General features: G+C 39.6%; 1 protein-coding gene across 2 annotated transcripts; it reads left to right on the top strand.

Annotated features, from left to right (window-relative positions):
* sstr1b (somatostatin receptor 1b) lies at positions 1–22,499 on the top strand. 2 transcript variants are annotated; one of them, XM_019273506.2, is made up of 2 exons: positions 1–206; positions 19,500–22,499. In XM_019273506.2, exon 2 carries the CDS (start codon positions 20,244–20,246, stop codon positions 21,348–21,350), a length of 1,107 nt encoding a protein of 368 aa, XP_019129051.1. In that variant the 5' UTR covers positions 1–206; positions 19,500–20,243; the 3' UTR covers positions 21,351–22,499. The 2 variants fall into 2 exon arrangements, with proteins under 2 accessions (XP_019129051.1, XP_019129052.1); XM_019273507.2 differs by lacking the exon at positions 1–206 and adding an exon at positions 18,173–18,625.

Genomic DNA, 22,499 nt, shown 5'->3' with positions numbered 1-22,499 from the left:
GAGTGTGTGGAGAGGCAGAGGACAGTGCAGCGGCATTAAGCAGCTCACAGATCAGTGGATGCTGACAGATGCACAGCTGCTGATGGGGACAGAAAATACAAGATTCACACTCTCTGGATGAGGAAACCAGATCCACTGTCCATTTCCATCTCATGTCAGTGATTAGCATGGGGGGACAGCAGCACCTCTGCAGCTACACACAGACGGTAAGTTACCAACACACACCTGCAGGAATGAAAGTTAATGATGAGATTCAGTGAAGGTCGATGCAAACAGACTGTCATGTGTTTGTGAACAGCTCAGAGTAAAAGCATCTTTCACGTTGTCACATTCCCTGCAGCACAAACTCACATTCAGAATGAAGAGAAGAGCTTTTAAATGCCCTCCTGCATGTTTGCCTGACCTTCGTGTTTTGTATGGTTATTAGTCACACTGTCATTTCAACAGTGACAACTCATATAGTCTGCATCTTTGGAACTGCGCTCCAAATGCTATTATCATTTTCTCAGTTGCAGTGTTTCCATCATTAATCAGATCTGCTCCACAGAAGACGGCAAAAAATAATAACTGCTCTCAGTGATGAAGTTTGCTTATTGCGTTTCCATACAGCAATGCAGGTTTCAGCAGTGGGGGTGGAAACCTGTGTGTGTGTGTGCATGTTTAAATCAGTTTTAATGTATGTAATGTGTCCAAATGCAGGACAAATATATGTCCTAATTACTTATACATATACATATACATACAATATTCATATTATATTTATTATACTATGAGGTGTTTCTATTTAATACACAACACAAAAAGCATCCTCCTGTATCACTACACCTGTGTGTCTACCATCAATAAGGCAGAATGGGTTTAGCCTGAGAGACGAAACCCAAATTAATCGGTCATTTAATAGCAGGTCTAAATCAAGCATCTCTATGATTATCAAAATCAATTATTTCTCTGGCAATTTCTGTCACAAAAGAATCTGAATCAAAGCTGACACGTCTAGAAAATGCAACTGTAATGTCCCGATCATCACTGTAAAAGTGTCCTTTTACCACTCAGCTAAATGGAGGTTTCAGGGGGTAGACTTTCAGTCCAATAGCATTAAATAGAATGTAGACCAACGCCTGCTCATTGTGAGCAGCACCACGGCAGCATTTTCACTGCAGACAGAGAGATCAAGTGGGCCAGATGTTCCGATCAGCTGCTGAAATCAAATCTTGAAGCTCCTGTCAGTGTAATTGTTGAGAAAGAAGATAAGAAGGAGAGTCTCTTCAGTGTCAGTACCATGCTGCTTACTGACTGTACTGGTTCAGATCATCAGGACTCAACATCGTGCATGTCAATTAGCTTATTGATCAGCTGGTTACTTACAGTGACTGAGTAAAGTGGCCCTGCCAATGATAGAGGTACAGTCTATATACAGCACTTTAAATGTCAGTGTTTGGCTGGGATCTTACTTCTATATCCATGTACCTGGATCCAGGATTGTGACATATTCAACCAGTCAAAGTTTTAGTCAACACAGATTGAGCAGGGTGGGCTCCCAGGAACAGTATGAAGATATATCAGATATCAGATACCAGAAGAAATATGTCAATCTTTGGCTTTCTCTCAGTTGGATTACAGCATAGATGCATGGATTTCTCAGTGCTGGCATGGATTCTAACTGTGACACAGGAAGATGACATCTCGCCCACAGAAATTGTCAGTCAGGATTCCATCCAGACGTAGAGCAAAATTGAACCAACATTTCAGAATATCAGCAACAGAAAATTGCAAATCCATTGTTTCTATTTACTGCTTCTACCTGAATATTGCTTCATAATTAAACTGCTGCAGAAGAAGAAGGTACAACAAGATGATGTCACGTAAAGAGCTCCAGTCAAGCCCCAGTGGAAAACATGAGGTTTCATGTGTTCATCTGAGGAAGGTCACAATCTCTGATGTCTGTTTTTATACACAACTAAAACTAGAAAAAAGGATCCATGGATCCAAGGATTCAATGAAAGCACTAAAGTTGTTGAGTTCTCCCTGCAGTTTTTCTTTGGTCTTAGACATTAAAATCAAATCAAATCAAATCAAATCAATTTTATTTGTATAGCCCAAAGTCACAAAGTACATTTGCCTCAGAGAGCTTTACAATCTGTACAGGGAGTGACACCCTCTGTCCTTAGACCCTCGGTTCCAGTGAGGAAAAACTTGCCCACAAAAAACCTTTAACAGGGAAAAATGTGGAAGAAACCTCAGGAAGAGCCACAGAGGAGGGATCCCTCTCCCAGGACGGACAGACGTGCAATGGATGTCACGTGTACAGGACAAATTAACACAAACATATTGTACAATTACAATGACTGATAAAATGACAATGAATTACAATGAATGTTGTGCAGGATCACCGTGCAGGTCCCCCGGCAGTCTAATCCTATGGCAGCATAACTAAGGGATGACCTGAGCCAGCCCTAACTATAGGCTTTATCAAAAAGGAAAGTCTTAAGTCTACTCTTAAAAGTGATGACCGTGTCTGCCTCCTGAACCCAGAATGGTTGTTTGTTCCACAGAAGAGGAGCCTGATAGCTGAAAGCTCTGGCTCCCAATCTACTTTTGGAGACTATAGGAACCACAAGGAACCCAGTGTCCTGAGAGCGCAGTGTTCTAGAGGGGTAGTAAGGTATTATGAGCTCTTTTAGATACGATGGTGCCTGACCATGAAGAGCTTTGTAAGTAAGGAGAAGAATTTTAAATTCTATTCTAGATTTAATAGGTAGCCAATGCAAGGAAGCCAAAATGGGAGAGATGTGATCTCTGATCTTGGTTCCTGTCAGAACACGTGCAGCAGCATTCTGAATTAACTGCAAAGTCCTAAGAGACTTATTAGAGCAGCCTGATAACAAAGAGCTACAATAGTCCAGCCTAGAAGTAACAAATGCGTGGACTAGTTTTTCTGCATCCGCCTGAGAGACAATGCGTCTGATTTTAGCGATGTTACGTATTAAAGTTTTCAAAATTCATAGCATCAAGGCAACAAGCAGGAATATGACCTTAGACTTTGTGTTGGGTTCAGGTCTAAACAGGTAGCTGCATGTTGAGTTAGGTTGGGTCTTAAAGGATAGTTTCAGGTTTTATTACAAGGTGTCTCTTGTGTTTGAGGATGTATAACGGTAACATTGTTCTCATTAACTTTATTGCTTAAAGAGGGTCGACATCACTGAAATAGTATTTCCACCAAATAATAACAAAAATGATCTCTTGACACTTAGATACAGAGCAGGTCTAGACCGTACTCTTTATAATATTATTAATAGACCCAACAATTCCCAACAGGAGCAGACACTTGACGATAGTGGCGTGGAAAACCTTTTAACAGGCAGAAACCTTGAGCAGAACTGAGCCCATTTACAGTCCTAGTGAACAGAAATATTATCTAAATTATTTTCTTTAAAACTTCCTTCATATTGTACACAGCACCAGATACTGTACACAATACAGTGAGTGTGAGTGTGCTAGATCCTGAGGGCTCTGACAGCCTCAGATGTTTCAATTGGTTCAGATTTGTTTTGTTTGTGTGTTTGAAATGATGAGGGCCAAATATATTTTAGTTGATACTCACAAAGTGCACTGACTAAAAGGGTTTCTTGCAATCAAATCAGGCCAATGGATATAGAATGGATTAGTATTTCACATGGGTGTATTGGTTGGTTTCTGAGGCTCTGTAGCTGCACTTTGCTTGATAGGAGTTATGTTGTATTTTATATTTACCCTGCAGCATTAACCTACTTCTCGTCCATACAGTGTTCATACTTTGTTGCTGACAGTAGGTTTTGTTTTCTCTTTGGGAAAAAGACAAATGCAGTTCATCCGTCAGTTAATCTTTGTAAACAAACCTGGAATTCAGATCAGATATCTATTTGAGAGGTTTGTGTGTCACAGCAGGTTTTACATTGTGAGTGGAATCAGCTTCTAGACCACAACTAAAATAAGAGAAAAATGACCAATGACCATTTTACAGCAATCTTAATCAACAAACTGCACCTGTGATGTTTGAATGCAGGCTATAATAAATAGTCTCCTTTTTATTTTGCTGATTTTTGACTATGCCTGAAAGAGCACACTATATACTATTCACTGTGCTTATTATTAATGTGGATGTCCATTTCTTTAGAAAATTTTCTAGTTTTAAACTAACATCTAACATCTTGCAGTGATGCAAGCTAACCTGACCAGTGGATGGATGGATTTTTGCAAAACTTAAAGTGAGAATTTATTTTTACCTAATTTGACACCTAATTTCTAACCTAACTGGTTTATTTTTTACTCATTCAAATTTGTCTGGGTTGTTAATAACACTTTCTTCTTTGGTCTGACAAACTCAGAACACAAATTTATTCTGACTTTACATGGACTAACTTTAACATAACGTTATCATGGTCAGGATACTTTCAGTTGGCTAAGGGTGTGCATGTCTAATATAGGCTGTCAATCATCAAGCCAGCTAAATATGTCAGGGCTGTTTTAGCATAAACCTAAAAAAAAGATATCTTAAAATATTCACAAGGGATGCAGTCATCCAAGTTTTGTTAGATACTTTTTACTGTGGGAATGAAATAAGAAGGAGTCAATACTAAATGAGTAGCTTTTGAAGTATCGATCCTGCAGTATTGATCCGCCTGTCCCTCTTCAGACCCAGCTGTTAGAAGATGGGCGTATCCTTTCAAGTGAATTACCCACAAACTCTTACCACTGTGTGACATTCTTAAGTACTCGCAATCTTCCAAAACACCTGCAGACTGTGAGCGCAGTATTTCCCCCGAGTGAACATTTTCCTCTCTAAAATCACTTTGTGTCTCTTTATCTGAGTGTCTGTTTCATTCAGTCACTCAGACGTTTGGACCAGCGTTTGCCTGATTCACTGTCTTTTATGTGTGACTGTTTTTCAAAGGGTTCTCCACATCACAGACATCTAAGACTGTAGTTGTTCAGGAAATCAATCAAACAGGGGAGGAGAAGCATGTTTCATGAAGAGTGGTGTTGTCTGATAACTTTGACAGCAAAGGAACATGAAGGAGGGCGCAAGAGTGATCATATATAGTCTGATCAGTTTATCTCTCCTCGTCCCATCCTGGCTGCATAACAATTCTGATGAATGTGGATGTGAAATGTATTTGTGGTCTCTGGAGGAAAGGCATGCATGGTGACTAATGGCGTGCATTGTTAAGATGTGTCTTTTATATCCAGCACTTTCAGACCTAAATCAAGAAGAAAGCAGGGTGGAGGCGTCAACTGAGTAAACATGAGATAAATTGCACATCCAGTTTTTTCTCTTAAATGGACTCAAGAGGCTTCAGCGAGGCTTAGCTATCTGCACTATCAAACTCCCTACAACCAAGGACATAATTCAATTATCACTTACACAGAAAGTTATTATTATTCCTTATTCTTGATTTCTTGAAACTTGCTGTTTGGTCGATTCAGGTCAGTTCTTTCTTTTCTGTATGTAAAGCACAGGTTTATGAATATTTAATGCTATAGTTCAACTGGTTATACTGAAATACTGATCATTCTATAAATATTAGATTACTATTATTATTATTATTAGAGTAAGACAAAATCATTGTCTTTCTCTGTTAAGACGTGACATTATTATTATATTATTATCTGTCACTATAACTATTACTGTCAATAAATTCTTTTTCTTTGCACTAGAAATTGCATTACTCATTATTAATATTAATACCCAACCTCTTCAGATATGCCATATCCCTTTTGAAGTCATAATTACATAATTACAGGCTGATTGTGTTGCTTTAAAACGTCTCATTTGTCTAATTTGAGAACATTTTGTAATGCTTAATTTTATGGGTATATGATTTCCTTAATAATGCAATACTGCTTTTTTTTAATTAAATGATTTTTAGTCCCTGGAGGCCACTTTCACATTCCCTTCTTTTTAAGGGCACTTTCACATGCCTTAAACATACCAGTGTTCATTTACTCGGATAGTACAGATCATTTGGGCAGGTGTGAAAACTGGGTCTTGGTCCGCTTGCAGGTGAACCCTACTGCGGTTTGCTTACTGTAGTAAAGCAAACGGACTACCAAGATAACCGAAGATCTGAAAGCCAAACAAGGAGCCAGGTTTTCTTCTTCCTGGTGCCTTTTTCCTACTCAGTGCCAGTCCTACTTGTTTTGGGCAAAACCACCCCCAAATGAGCAGCAGTTGTAAGTGCATGACATTGTCCAGGCGGTTTGGTCCGCTTTCAAAAGTGCAGTGTGAAAGTGAACCAAACCAAATAAAGGTGTGACATTTTTTGGCATTCCCCGCCAACATCACAAATCTGATCCTCAGTTTCAAAAATGGACCCCTTTGTCTCGTCATTTCCTGTTTTATTTTGATATTTACCTGTCCTCTCGTTTCAGGTCACTTGCCCTTCCTCATGTGTCTGATTGTCTTCCCCGCCCTGATTGTTTCCACCTGTTCCCCATTACCCTGAGTATATATTGTCTGCGTCTCCCTTTGTCTTGTGCCAAAGTGTTTCGTCCCAGGATCAATCACCAAAGCCTTTTCCTTGTCTGTTCATAGCCATAGCATTGTTGCTCGAGCGTTCTTTTGTCTTTTCCTCGATTGAGTGATTTTTTGTTGTAATTTTCTTAGTATAGCCATTTGTTTCTTAGTGCTTAGCATAGTTGTTTTTTCAGCCTCCCTAGGAGAGATTTTCAGTTATTGTTTTGCAGCCTTTTGATTTTCCTCGTTGTGAGTGATTTTGATTTTGATAATTTTTATAAAGCAGTTTAGAGTTTTTTTGTTCTTTGTTCTTTTTGTTTTCCATAGTTTAGGCCTGTTTCCATAGCCTGTCTTAGCCTCACTCTGTCGAGGGATTTTGTTATTTCAATAAATACGCTCATTGACATCTCTGTGCCTGAGTCCTGTTTGAGTCCGGCCTGACACCCTTCTGGACACGGCCGTCTGGCGTAATGTTTTCATGTGCTGTTGAAGTCAGGTGATGTAGCATAAAGACTAAGAAAGTCCATATATGGGATGTTGGGGTGGATGGATGGAATGTTTCATCATTTTCTGGCATTTCTGAGAGTCATGGCCTCAGACTTGATGCAAACTGTGTCAGTGTGCGCTCAAGATCGGGTTGTGATTAAGCCAACAGAACCTAACAGAACCACATCGTCTGCATAAATCAATTCTCAGTTTCCCAAATTGGACAATCTCCTCACCCCGGCTGCACCGTAAATATGAAAAGGCAACCTTGGGGAAGTCCAACACCCACTGAAAACATTATTTGACTTTGTGGTGAGAATGTACTATAGATACAGCTCATTATTACAATATGGGTTATATATGCAACTAACAATGTTTAATTTCCCTCCATGTTCCCTGCACCCAGAGCTTCCTGCTCAATTACCTCATGCAATCATGGCTCCAGGGTTGTTGTTTGAACGGCAGTTTGTACTTTCACATTTTCTGTATGTCTACTTCCACTGTCATTCAGAGAAGAACTTTTGCTGATGCTTTGAAGATATAAGACAAGAACGTAGGTTTGCATATGAACAGTGAGGACATGTCCCCATGTTTTGGTTGTCCCTATTTGAGCAAACACAAGAAGAGCGCTGAGGTATTTGAGCATCTGTTAATGACAACCCATGCAGTACCTCTCTCTCTTAGACTAGAGTAGCTGGAAGGCAAAGCTGAAGCTTTTTCCATATTTAATCACAGGCTGCACTATGAGCTGTGAGCTGCAGATATGTCATATGAAATGAGATGAAAATAGGTCCCAGCATGTGCACATGCAATGGTAGTCGAGAGTGAGGAGAATGCAAATTAAAAAGAGAAATAGCTTTTCAAAGACTCTCTCCCTCACAGTTCATATTTCCTGCACTGTGCCACCGGCTACATGATTATGAGAGTATGGTACATTTTTGATGGTGGCCAATTTCAGCTCTGCTCTCCGGATTCATTCAGTGTTTGAGTCTGACAAAACGCTTCTTTAAGTCTGTCAGATGATCATTAGGGCAGCAGAGGCAGCCCTCTGGAGGCAATTGACGTTTCAGAAAGAATAAAATGTTCATCAAGTATTGATACTGAGAACAAATAAGTCTGGCTTCATCTTTAACAGATCGTTCTGCTAATTTCCAAGTAGCTGGGAAGCGTTTAACGTTTTTTCTTCAGGATAATACATAGTACAAAAGCACTATAGTAGATTTATTAGTCAATTCAAAAGTCAAGAAATACTATTAAAAAAAACTACTCTAGTGACTCTAGGAGTTAGGAGTAGGGTTAGGGTTAATGTACTGTACATGTGTTGGTATTGTATATGTTTGAACTTTGGACAGAGGCATGCTAGTTTCCCCTGCTTTCAGTCTTTTTGTTAAGCTAAGCTAATCACATGCGTACTCCTGAGACCTGTATCACAAAGCAAGCTGTCAAACACTTATTCCCTCCTCACAGCTGGTTATCAACTGGCTCAGTATACATGGAGCTTTGAAATTTGGCCTGGAGCGTGTTCATATAAGACCTGAGATGAAACAGTGAAACATGTCTGTTTCTTGTCTGTTTGGTGCTATATATTTTGTTATATCATAAAAGGTATAGTAGGTGATTTAGTCAAAATCAGCCAAGTCTTGAGTGAATGGCAACTTAGTTTTCTCTTATTGAAATGTTACAATTTCCTGAGTTATACAAAGCTATAATGTCAGAGTCAGCTGCAGTGTTGGTGCACTGAAAGATCTCTCTGTTAGAAGTCATATTTAAAACCCAATGCAGAACACAACAATCTTTATCATCCACTGAGAGTACACAAAATCTACAGAAAATGACCAAAATGACTGTAAGAAATGACTGTAAGAACCTGACCTCTCATTTGGCTAGACTGAAGAGAATCTGTGAAAGTAATGAGTTATATGAGAACAACAAGCACTAAAGGAAAAGGGCAAGAAAATTGTATCAATTGCAAATTTATCAAGCGTCAACCTCTGTGGCTGTGAAATCAAGCCTAAGCAGAAGTACCAAAAACTGTAATTCCTCAAACGTCCACTTGAGGCTGGCTAAAGAACATGTCAACCTTCAGAAATAAACATGTTTACAGCCTGGTACAAAAAACTGTTTTGGTCTCTGTAGCTAATTTCCCTGTTCACATTATATTAAGGCTTAAAGTTATGCAGGATTAAGAGCGTGGATGCTTTGATTGACTGGCGGGTGCCATTACAGGTGGCTTGAGATTGTTAGCTGTCTAAACGGCTCACATTTTCATCACACCACATTTAACTGTGAGGCAAAACCACATTTGATGTTGTTAAATAATAATCAGATATGTATCTATGTGACAGATATTGTAGTATGTGTTTTAAATATGTCTCCTCATCTGTAATGAGCAAAATTAAACTGTTCAAAATGGGAAAAGGGACATTGATTTATGCCAACAAATAACAACATGCAACTCCTAATTTGTTTATCCTAAAGTGGTGGATTCCATCCTGCAATCACACTTTTATGGGGAGAGGGGGATGATGAGCGGAGGATGCAATCAGACGCAGCAGGAGGATGAAGATGGGGGTTTACTCTGCTGGAGAGAAGAAAGACAGAGAAGAATGACGTGATAGAGAGATAGCGAAAGAAAAACAACAATGGGATAATGCAGCCTTTAGACTGAAACGCTTGGCTGTGTGTTGATTGTGGCATTTTGCTGAGCTTGAAGGCTCCAGATATCAACGCCGCACAGACGACTTGTTGCAGTGTTTCCATTAGCAGTTAGATGTCAAGAAAGAATGGAACAACCTTCACTTCCCTCTCGCAACTTGTCGTCTGATCTCTATTTTTATTTAGTGCTTTCTTTGTTCTCTTCAATGTTTTCCTTTTTCTGCCTTGTTTTGTACTATGCTGTTGTAGGCAAATTGGATACATATTCAGTCACAGTTTAGAATAATGTGATGGTTTTGTGGATAACCACCCTCTGGATATGCACATGAACAAGACATATAGAACCTGGTGACACATCAGGAAACAGTCTCATTTTAAGGTTCCAGATGACTAGATCAAAATCTATGGGTCATTTTTACAGGCAATATGAATGAATGGGTTTTTGCATCAGCATGGAGGACTTGTTGGTTAAGATGAAATCTGAATTAGAATTTAGAATGAATAAAGAATGAAAGGAAGTAATTGGGCGCTAACCAACACAAATTGTCTTGTGGCACGGCAGAGACATGTTCACGCAAACTAAAAATCTGCCAAACAGAGACAAAAAGCTGGCCGTATCCTCAGGCTTCATGTCTCCACTTCATAAATGGAAGAAACAAAAAACTGGAGAAAAGCAGAGACAGACATTTTTGGTATGGATTGAGATCAGTTTGAGATGTCACAATAGAAGAATAGAAGGTATGTTTCTAGTTAGATACAGCTAACAACTTTACATTCAGTATACATTTAGTCTAAATACTGTTTTACAGGAGAGAACTCCACTCAAGACCCAGAGAGCTGCAATGTCCACAACATTAAAGCTAATAATTAAGCTTTTAAACCCATGAAACATTAAGCAGAGTACTATTGTTGTTTGCATTTTTTTAAAAATGGTCACATAGGAGGGACGCGAAATCAGTGTGCGTTACACTATACCTCTATGCATTACAGCTAGGGTTATGTGTTTGGTCAGCATCTGGTTTATTATTCTTAGAGCCTTAAAATCTGTGTAAAGGCAATTCTTCACTTTTTAACAAACAACAGTTCCAACAAATGGGTACCTTCAAGGGTTCAAGCCTACAGTGTGGTCCATAATCAAATCAAATCAAATCAATTTTATTTGTATAGCCCAAAGTCACAAAGTACATTTGCCTCAGAGGGCTTTACAATCTGTACAGGGAGTGACACCCTCTGTCCTTAGACCCTCGGTTCGAGTGAGGAAAAACTTGCCCACAAAAACCCTTTTAACAGGGAAAAAATGTGGAAGAAACCTCAGGAAGAGCCACAGAGGAGGGATCCCTCTCCCAGGACGGACAGACGTGCAATGGATGTCACGTGTACAGGACAAATCAACACAAACATATTGTACAATGACTGATAAAATGACAATGAATTATAATGAATGATAAAAATGATTACAGTAATAGATATGGTAGTAATAATGACAGTAATAATATATGTAGTGGGCGTCATGCAGGATCACAGCAGCAGCCACGATCCACGAGAACCTGCTGGACGACAGAGCACAGAAACTCCGGGGAAGTTTGGTTAGTAACATGCATTAATGAGACATGTCCACAGATGGAGAGATATGGAGAGATATGGAGAGATATAGAGATATAGATATATATATATAGAGAGAGTGAGATATAGAGAAATATAGAGAGATATATATAGAGAGAGATGGATATATATATATATATATAGAGAGAGAGAGAGAGAGAGAGAGAGAGAGAGTTTTCGGTAAGGGAGATGTGTGCATCTTCAACCAATACCGTGCCTGGCTAGGCATAACCCTCGGTGGGGTCCCCCGGCAGTGTAATCCTATGGCAGCATAACTAAGGGATGACCTGAGCCAGCCCTAACTATAGGCTTTATCAAAAAGGAAAGTCTTAAGTCTATTCTTAAAGGTGTTGACCGTGTCTGCCTCCCGAACCCAGAAAGGTAGTTTGTTCCACAGAAGAGGAGCCTGATAGCTGAAAGCTCTGGCTCCCAATCTACTTTTGGAAACTATAGGAACCACAAGGAACCCAGCGTCCTGAGAGCGCAGTGTTCTAGAGGGGTAATAAGGTATTATGAGCTCTTTTAGATAAGATGGTGCCTGACCATGAAGAGCTTTGTAAGTAAGGAGAAGAATTTTAAATTCAAGCCAATATTAAATAATATGTGTAACAACTAAATATCTTTGAAAAGACAATTCTGAGATTTTTTTAGAATACATTAAATATGTTGGAAAATAGTTGCTAAAAACATGTGAAAAGACTGAAATGTAGATTTAGGGGTTCAAACAGTTTTTCACCAGTTTTCAGTCCAGGATTTTGTGGGCGGTCCTTAAAGGGTGGCTCGATGACACGCTGAGGTCACCCTGAGCATACCCCTGCACCCCTAGCAGAGAGATAGAGATGAATTCATCTCACTCAGAGTGTTTCAAAGTTCGTCATGTCATTTTCTGAACTCATCTGACACGTTTCAGTCGCTTCAAAATGGCTGCTTGACTGCTGATGTGAATGGGCGTGGCTTCAGCACATTCAGTGGACACGCCCCCACAGTCCTGGAGCTGAGAATTCATTTTTACCTGATTTTGACAACTGGTGTCATAAACTATATTTTTAATCATTCAAATTTGGCTGGATGGTTAATAACAATTTCTTCTTTGGTCTGACAAATTTAGAACACAAATTTATTCTGACTTTACACGGACTGACTTCACAAGGAGCATCAATTAGATTTAAATGATTTAAATGTTTTTGTACAGTGGAATATTTGACCAGAGGATGGAACTAGACCCAATACCCCTTAGTAATTAAAACCTTCATGAATCATCCTGGGGAATGTTTCTTCCAGTAGTTCTAAGTTACCCTGCACTGGAGCCTCTTACACCAGCTGTTTACCACGCATACTACTAATTACAGATAATGATGAGCTTCCTCATTATTATGAGATTTTTTATGTAAATAAACTCAGATGTTTGTATTTGATGAGCTGTTTGGGATGATGATTCATTTACAGAGTAGATATTTTCTTTAAAAAAAAAACCCCATCAAAGTCATTTTTTTAAAAATCTTATTTTACTACAGGTTTTATATCCAGAAATGTGAATGGTCAAAGAGAAAACGTTCACCAGTTCAAAAGGAGATGAAACATTGCTTAGAAGCAACTACATGGACAGACAAGTCAGGAAGCCATCAGTACTGTACTGTTATATCAAGCAGTGTTTCATGTATTGCCTGACTTCTTAAACTGGTGTACTTTGTAGTCTGCTGTGACTTCCTGTTTACATAGATGCCTTTGGTTCGACAGCAGATGTCTCCGACTGCATTAATTCAAGGGGAAGGCTAGTGTTATTCTAGATTTATTCTTGTTGTTATTTATTCTAGATTTTAGATTGATTGTCAGTTAATTAGTTCAGTAATTTGGGGATGGTTTAGTAATAACTGATGTAACCAAACCCTGGACTGAAGTAAACAGACTGATGGACTCACTAGCAGATTGTTTTCATCCTGAATGTCCTCCACTAATGGAACAACAATTCAAAGGCTTCAGGGCTTTCATGTATTCAGCCTGTGGATATATTTTGTATGTGTGCTTTAATTTCTGAGAAATATATTCAGAAAAACATGTAATCGTCATTGCAGTGTGGAAATACAGCAGTAGCTTTGATTGTATATTAATGTAAAGAATAGGATATCCATAATTTTCTCCATACTTTATTTCTCTCTCTCAAACACACCTACACACACAAATGTCTGATGTATTCCTTCCACCAAGCAGCACTAATGCAACTTCAAAAGGATGACTGCCTGTCATTAAAGCTGGCAGAAGGGAAAGGGAGGTTGGAGTGGAGCCAGCAGCCCGTCCAGGAGTAGCAGACTAATTAAGACTTCGGACCCATCCATCCTCATCCATCATTGATGTTTCTGGAGGGGTACAGTTTATACAGCAGATATGCAGTTGGTACTTCTGGACTGCTTGTACAGACAGACTTTGTGTATGATCTGTCTCTGTACTGACATGATGTTTGAATGCATGGATGAAGTGGCGGTGACCCACACCAGCTCCATCAAAACCAATCTGGCAATTTCAGTCTCACCTTTTGATGATTGATGATTTCTTTAGCTGTACTAACAATACAGACAGAGCCAGCTGTGCAACAAGACTGCAGACCTGTCAATATCAGGAACATAAGAACTACTGGTACCTCAGATGACTTACCAGTCAATAACAAGTGGTCCCAACCTCCTGTGAAGGCATTTAACTGAAGCTTTATAGGTGTGTTGGAGCAGAAAAAGCCTGTGGTTATGTTTTTACAAAAGAATAAAAATGAATTGGCTCAATTGATTGGCTCTTTCCATGTTAGTCGTGTGTGTCAGGGGACACTTTTTTAAGAAAATGTCCCCTGACACAACAGAACAACAGTTGTCTTTTTAAAAGGAGAACTGAACTCTTCAGCTGCTCCTCAGGTGTCCTCCTGCTCTCATGGGACATCATAAGGATGAGCTAGCTTCATGCACGCTCGTCAGGTTTTACTTTCCAAGATTATTATACGCTTAACCCTGAGCTAATCAGAGTATGGTCAGTGTGCTACACTCTCTATAGTACTGTGTTAGCTTTCATTTAGCAGGGTATATGATCAAAAGACCAGCTTAGACCATCAAAGACCAGGTTAGACTATCAAAGACAGGTCTAGAATCTTAAATAGCCTGCTTAGGTCAACAAAGACCATACTCTGCATGATGTTACTGTGCTTCCTGTCTATCTTCAGCTGTCCTATCATTAAAGGCATGAAAAGCCCAAAAAATAATCTTTAAAAAAAAAACTCCCAAAGTCAGCTGCAAACCTGACTTGGGGACTAGTAGTTCTTAGTAGGCAGTCTAACTACTCTGCCACCAGGGTGCCTTGGCAATGATGTTTGTGATTCAAACAAGACTAGTTTGTACCTGACTCTATTTGCTTACAGCTGTTCCAAATGGCCACACTGGAAAGCAAAGGTTAACACAGAGAGGTGAGGGCCTAATCAGGACCCCATGGTAGAGGGAACAGCCACATGGTTGTGTACAGTGGGCATCATTGATCCAAAACTTGTTTGACGCTGGCACCTTTGGCTATCTGTATGGGAGTTTTAGACACTATTAGACATAAGAACCTTTTAAAGCTTCCTAAAGACTAAAGCTGTAGAAAGCATGTCTTTTCAACATCAGTGTTCTGGCTTATATTGCATGACGACATCTTTTTGCTCGTTTTAATTGGATGGTTTTGGTTAATTTGATGATGACCATATTCTGTCATGCAGGGATCGTAGTAAAATCCAGCCATGCATCTGTGGCATCACGTCACCCAAGCACAATGCTAAATAGATGCATGTGACCATAATTTGTAGTGGAGTAGCACCAAGGTGATGCTATGCTAAAAAGCAATGACAATCAAGTTTACCAGCTATATGTGGTAAACAGTCATGGCGATTCTGCTGAGTAGATGTTAACAGAGCAGCAGAGAGCATAGAGGAGGTATTCAGTGAAATGCTTTAGGGTGAGAGGGGAACTGACATGTCAGCAGTTACAACAGATAAGACCTTCTCTGATTCTAATTGGACACCATGTGTCGGACCTAATTTGGATGTAGTCTTTCACAAAGGTCTGGATGTTAACTGGATGTGCTCAGACTGCCAAGCTACTTACTGTCTGCGCCTGTCAGCTATCAGTCTTGTCATCTATTAACATCCACTCATCAGCACCATGAGATGATGAGACAGCATTATTGGATCATCTCTTATCTGCAAATCATGTGCTATGATGTAATCGACTGCTTTCAAAAGTGTGTGTGTTCTGTTACCGGACAACAAAAATCTTCTGTATCAATACGATACTGCAGCTCTGAAAAACCACAAGAGCCTTCCAGGAAGATTCAGTGAGGCTGTAATTGGCATACATCATTATGCATAATATTGAAATTCCCTTAGTTCTCCCACTGCTGTGTGTAGCAGTTCTTTTCTATCTAAAATTGCACTGGAGTGAGAAACATCAATATGCAGGGTGAGTGTGACTGTTAAATGGTCACTTTACTGTGTTAGGTTTTAAATTATGACTTTTCAGTCCACAATTATTAGTTTTCCTCAGTTTCTAATTGTTATTCAATACTTTTCTCAAATGTTTGCAACCAGTAAGATGAATGGTGGAAATCCATTTTGTTCACAAGAAAGTGATTATTATGAAAGCCCCATGTCACATTTAATTTACACTTAACCCATTTGAATTTGTTACTTATTTTGTAACTTTACTTTTATTATTGATAACAGTGGGTACTTGTCAAATGTGTCATCGATGCCAGAGAATGTGAACTATAGGTTTATATTTGCATGCACGCCTAGAGCTAAACATAATATCATAGAGACATGAGATTGACATGAGATTGATATCCATCAGAAAATAAATTTAAAATAAGCATATTTAAGTGTTTAAATGTTCTGTTAAATATCACTTACTAAACCAAATAATATATACAATATATACAACATATTTGTATATAATATAAAATATAAATATATACATATACATATAATGAAAATGTAATACTAATTTTAGTATGACTATAAGTTAGACATAAGATACATTTTTCTCCATACTAGCAAGAGAGTTGGTCCAGGACACTGTTCCAGATTGCTAAACTAGACTAACGTAGACATAAATTAGGTATCCATCTGGTCACCAAGAGCCATATCAACACAATATTTTCATATCATTTATGTGTTCAGGCAGCCTGCTCAGACCTGAACCATTTTAAATATACTGTATGTAGTGAACAACATTCACTGAGTTATCAGTCATACATCCATGTCTAAACCACTGATGGACTGAAATTTGGGAAGTTGTGCCTATTGGTCACCTTATCCAGTGTTGAGTGGATTAATACAAAAACTATATGAGTTTTTAACATATCGCTACAGCGTGTCTGAATTTGAAATTGGTGAGGTCAGAACAGGTGTAGTCTACAGAAGCCTGGAAGGGACATGGAGAAAAAAGTAGTTTTGCGTCTCGCAAATTTTTGCATATGAGAATGCCACTGACCTGCCACAGCAACTGCCAGTGTCTGAGGCAGCTGCCACTGCCTTCGCGGTCTCTGGGCCACGGCAACTGCTGCTGTTATGGGCATTTGTTTTGTTTTTTCATTTTATAAAACAGTTGTCAGTGTTGTATTTGACTCGCTGGAAGTAGCATTTCCATTATGTGATTTCTGCATTAATTTGCAAGGTTTTCTTAATTAATCTCTCAACCGCTGTGCTGGTCACCTGCCAGTGACCTGCCACGACAGTTGCTGGAGTCTGGGGCAGTTACTGCCACGGCAACTGCTGCTGTTTTTGTTTTGTTATTTTATTTGCATTTATTAAATTAATCTCTCAACATTTGTTTCAACTGCTGCCGCTGTGTGGGGCAGCTGCCTCTGACGTGTCACTGTGCTGCTCTACGAGTGAGATACCAGCAACAGGTTAACAGGTTGTGCATGTCATTCTGCAGCAAACTGTTGCTGGAAAGGAAATACAGAGCCAGCTACTAATACACCCCTACTATTATATAACGCAACAACAGCAGCTGCCGCAGCAGGTCAGTGGCAGCCTCCAGAAGTGCCACTACTAGCTGCCGCTGCCATGAATTGAGCCAGCCCTTGCTGCAGCGATCATTGAGTAGCTAACACCTAGCAGTTGCTAAAAACAGACCAGCAACCAGACCAGGTCTCACGAGATCTTGTGAAATATTGCGAGATTCCACAGATCTTGCAAAACTTTGCGAGATAACGCAATCTTTGTGAGATCTAGATTTTCTCTATGTCCTTTCCAGGCTTCCGTAGTAGTCAATTCTGATTTCAGGAGGTCCGGCTAGAGAACATTTCCTCATGTTCAGGTTCCGTAGTATCATCATGTTTAAGTTGCATTATAATTTAGTTATACATTACAATTATTTTATATATATTTGTTATGGAATTTTCTATCCTTAGGTTACACATGGTCACGTGTGGGCCTTGAGGTCCTCGGCAGTACTAATTGTTTGTCTTTGACTAGGTGCCACCATATCTCAACACTGTGGTGTCCAGGGTCGAAGAGACCTGTTGCTGCCTTCCTAGACATAATAGATAGCTTGCTGGTGACGTTCCAATCTGCGTAAACAGACATCTGTGTCTCCAGACTATAATATGCTGACAATAACACCTCCAAGAGTAAAGACATTCTCTTTGACTAATTCTGGGCGTGTAGTATTTGGGGTGTGATCTTTGGGTCTATCCATCATCACGAGTTCGTCAGAATGCGAGACTGACTCAGGCACTTCTGATGAACTTTGAGAGTGTCTCTAGTTCTCCTTGGCCAAGCGTCAATAAATAATACAGCATAAGACTCCTGAACACTTTCTTCTCCTGGCCTCACCATTGACCTTTGACTTCAGCAATTTCTCCACAACAATATTGAAGCAGCATTGTCATTGTATCAACATCTGCACTGTGTGAAGTCAACGACTCAAAGCAAACAAAGAAAGCTATAAATCAACGTCATGGTAACAATATATCTTTTCAATGACACTCTGGACTCTGGAGAGCTGCATACAATAATAAATAATAAATCAAATAAAAAAAAAAAAGTAATAAAAAAAGTCAAAGTAAATCTGACTTTCAACTCAGAATTATAAATAAAAAGTACTTTCATATAATAATAGCAAGTTATTGGCTGACTTGGCGTCAACCTTCCCCCGTTTAGCACACACCATGTGACACTGGCTTACAGTTTAACCTCTCTTTTCTCTCTCTTGTCTCATCACTCCTTTATATTTTTCTCTCGTTCTGTTCACTGAAGGCCTGTCCTACCCTGCCTGTGATTGGCTGACATTCTTTCCCTCACCTTGACCAATCTCAGTCCTCATGCCTAAACCCAACCAACTGAAACCCACAAATGTTCTGGCCAATCAGACAAAGGTAGGATGTCCCTTTCGCTGAATAGCGGTGTAGAAACACTGTCAGAAAAGAGTCACCAGTCAAAATGTAATCTCCACCAAAACTGAATAAAACTCAATGATATGTCGTTTCTGGCTCTGGGTCCAGACAGGACAGAGAATAGGTATGGACCCGGACTGTGGTCCACCTATTACTGACCTCTGATCTATAGCAAATCAATGAAGTCAATAATAAAGGCCTAGTGAGAAAGATTTTCCATGACAGACTGAGCTTCACAGGTATGTTCAGTTGTTTTGGCTGATCAGCTCTGTGCTCTGCTCAGTGTCACTATAATGAGTAGTTTCAGATTCATGTCAAGATTGAAAGCCTGATTTATCCATCTGTGTAATAATAACATCTGAAAGCCAAAGAAATGCCTCAAGTTGGTGAAGCTTTGACATTCATTGTAATTGGACCCAGAACGAATGGATACAGTGCTATATTGTTTAAATCTTTGTACAACCATCTCTCTGCCTACTGTCTTAATAGGTGCAACAAATCTAACAGGACAGTCAGAGTCATGCGTGCACATCCCCACAGTCCCTAGAGGAGGTCCAACCTCTTAAGTAAGACAAATCAGCTGTGTGGGTTGACCATTTGTATCCAGGGGTATTTGCCCTGGATTCCTGTCTCTCTCAATTTTCACTCATAGAGTCAGTATTGCTGCATACAGTCTGTATGGCAGTACAACTGAGTATACATGCATATGGAGTAAATCATTTTCAGATCATTTAAAGAAATATCCTCAGGCGTATAAATTCCTCCTGCAGTGGTGTGTCAGGAAAACTGACTCACTTACATTAGTGTCTGTCAAAGGCAAACTACGTGACAGTTTTGTTTTTTTGTTTTCTCACAGGATTTCATAATTGGGGTCACAGAAATGGGAGGAAGATGCATCCTGAAAGAAAGCTTCAGCAGGAACCCTGTGATTTCTCTGGCCTCTGCAACGGCGTATCAATCTATCAACGAGATGAGTGCAGGAGCCAAAAAACACAACCTTTAAGTAGACACTTGACATGATTTTACCTGCCAGAATGCCTGTTTCAATCAACAAATGGAGTGTTTTGTAAGTGTCCAAGTGATCTTACCCTGCTTTTGACCTGGACTCTGCAACAGATGGGCACTAAGATGTATGTTTGCTCATGAATGAAAATGGATGGCAAATGATGGAGAGGAGAGATCATTGGAAATCATTTTTGGATGAAAGTAATTAAGAACATATATAATATGCTTTTGTAATATGAACACAATTTTCTTTGGATTATCGTGTAGTCCAAAAAGACAACAGAGAACTGAAACAGATGTTTCAGCCTCTGAAGTTAAAGAAATCTCATTGAGGGTTTATTTGAACACACATTCCTGAGATTCAATATCTATATTCTAAGATAAATGAGTCTTACTACAGAACTCGCTGAACCCTTCATGACTGAACAAAATGTAACAATGATTCATTAGTTAGCATTTAAAATACTGTAGCTCGAGTGAAGTCATACAGTTTACATTACCAAGACCAAGTTAGGGCTTCCTTCATTTTTCTATAGCTCCATTGGCTAGCATCAGTCAAACTTTAAGATCGCACCACATATTGACTAAAGTGACCATGGATTTCAATGGGAGCCAGGACTATGGGTCGTATCCAACAGGGCTGCCCTATAACACAAGCATGGACTATGATGACTACTACCAGGAGCCCGATGCCAGTAAAATCATCATCCCATCCATCTATGCTCTTGTCTGCTGTGTAGGTCTTACTGGCAATGCTATGGTCATCTATGTCATTCTGAAATATGCCAAAATGAAAACGGCCACTAACATCTACATTCTCAATTTAGCAATCGCTGATGAGTTGTTCATGTTAAGTGTTCCTTTTCTGGCCACATCAGCTGCTGTTCGTCATTGGCCCTTCGGGTCACTGATGTGTAGGTTGGTGCTGAGTGTTGATGGTATCAATATGTTTACATCAATCTTCTGCCTGACTGTACTTAGTGTGGACCGTTATGTAGCAGTGGTCCACCCAATCAAGGCTGCCCGCTACCGCAGACCCACTGTAGCCAAAGTAGTCAATGTGTGTGTATGGGGCCTGTCACTCATAGTCATCCTGCCCATCATTATCTTTGCAGACACTGTCCCTGCACAGGACGGTGGCATGGATTGTAACTTTTTATGGCCTGAAGCAGCATGGTCAGAAGCATTTGTGGTCTATACCTTCCTTTTGGGGTTTCTGCTGCCTGTTGGAGCTATCTGCCTGTGCTACTGTCTAATGGTGGCCAGGATGCGAGCAGTGGGGCTAAAGGCAGGCTGGCTTCAACGACGCCGCTCAGAGAAGAAGATCACCCGCATGGTGCTGCTAGTTGTGGCAGTGTTTGTTCTCTGCTGGATGCCTTTCTACATCGTCCAGCTGATCAGCGTTTTCCACCGTCCCCCAGACCCCATGGTCACTCAGCTTTTTGTCATCCTCAGCTATGCCAACAGTGGCGCCAATCCCATCCTGTATGGCTTTGTGTCCGACAATTTTCGGCGCTCATTTCAGCGCATTGTGTGTTTCCGGTGGCTGGAGTCTGGGCTGGATGCGGAGCAGGTGGATTACTGCGCTGTAGCTTTGAAGAGACAAGCAACATGTAACCCTCTGGATTTTCCCAAGGACTGTATGGCTTCTGATATGGTTTTTCGCAATGGGACATATACCTCCCGTACAACCACAGTGTAACATTCAACCAGAGCAGGACCTGACATGACGGAGGAGCCACAATCTATATATTTTTCAACCTTATGGTGGCACAGACATTAATATTTAATTTGGATTGATATACATATGATAAAAAAATACCAATGGTTTGAACTATCATCCTTTTAATGTAATGATATTCCCTTTAGTGCACGTGTGCCATGTAAAAACTTCCTTGACAAACTTAATTAACTTAACTTGTCATGGATCATGAGGATTTGGGGACATGTGCCACCAAGTTGGGGAAACCCTGAGAAAAAGTTGATGGATGGGCAAATGTACAGTACAACAGTACTGTCAGCTGTCTGACATGTTGGAAGAAAAACTGACAATGAAAAAGATGTATATAACTGTAAAGATCCCAGTAGTTTTCAAGTGGACAAGGCTGAATGTACGCACAAAATGGTTATGTTCTATTTGAATTCTGGAATGTGACCAGTCCTAGACATAAAGAGCTGTTAAGGAACACAAGAAGACAAGGAGCTATACGCACAATGTGAAATATCATGTTCATTTGTCAGAATGTAATTCTTTATCACATACATTCAAGCAAAACATTCAATGGTACCCTTAAAATCACCAAATTCTGCAGTTTACACACGTCTTAATAAATGAAACTGAAATTAATTTAAAATTCAAAAGACAACTTAAATAATTAGAAAAAAACACAAAACATTGTAAATTGTCAAATAACACTGAGGGCAGAGGAGGAATTACCTGTATTACGCTGGCTCACATGGCAAAGTCTGAAACTCAACATTGCTTATCAAACTGCAGATTTTCAAATTAAAAGCCTTCACTACTACTGCCAACACATCATTACATTATTTCAGTTAATCATTTACACACTGCTCTTTAAAAAACAACAACTTTTGGATAGATTGATTTGTATTTTTTGTACACAATTAGTACTATTTTAAAATTTACAAAAGCTTTAAATGAAAAGAACGTTGTGTAGAACTTAGTGGTAGTAACCCTTTTATTTCATCCTCCATCCTGGTGTGTCCGTACCTAGAGCCAGTGTTTAGTTTGTCCATCCTGGGCTACTTTAGAAACATGTTCAACGAGTGTCTTAACATTTGATTCTAACATGTTTGTGATCATGATTTTGATTTTCAGGTGATTAAACAC

Source organism: Larimichthys crocea, chromosome XI, assembly GCF_000972845.2.
Source record: "Larimichthys crocea isolate SSNF chromosome XI, L_crocea_2.0, whole genome shotgun sequence".
Classification (NCBI taxonomy): Eukaryota; Metazoa; Chordata; class Actinopteri; family Sciaenidae; genus Larimichthys; species Larimichthys crocea.
The sequence above is the reverse complement of the archived record's forward strand: the minus strand, read 5'-3'. Positions and strand labels throughout refer to the sequence as shown.

Excerpts from the sequence above, each read along its gene's own strand:
- sstr1b (XM_019273506.2), top strand. The coding sequence starts at position 20,244 with ATGGATTTCAATGGGAGCCAGGACTATGGGTCGTATCCAACAGGGCTG.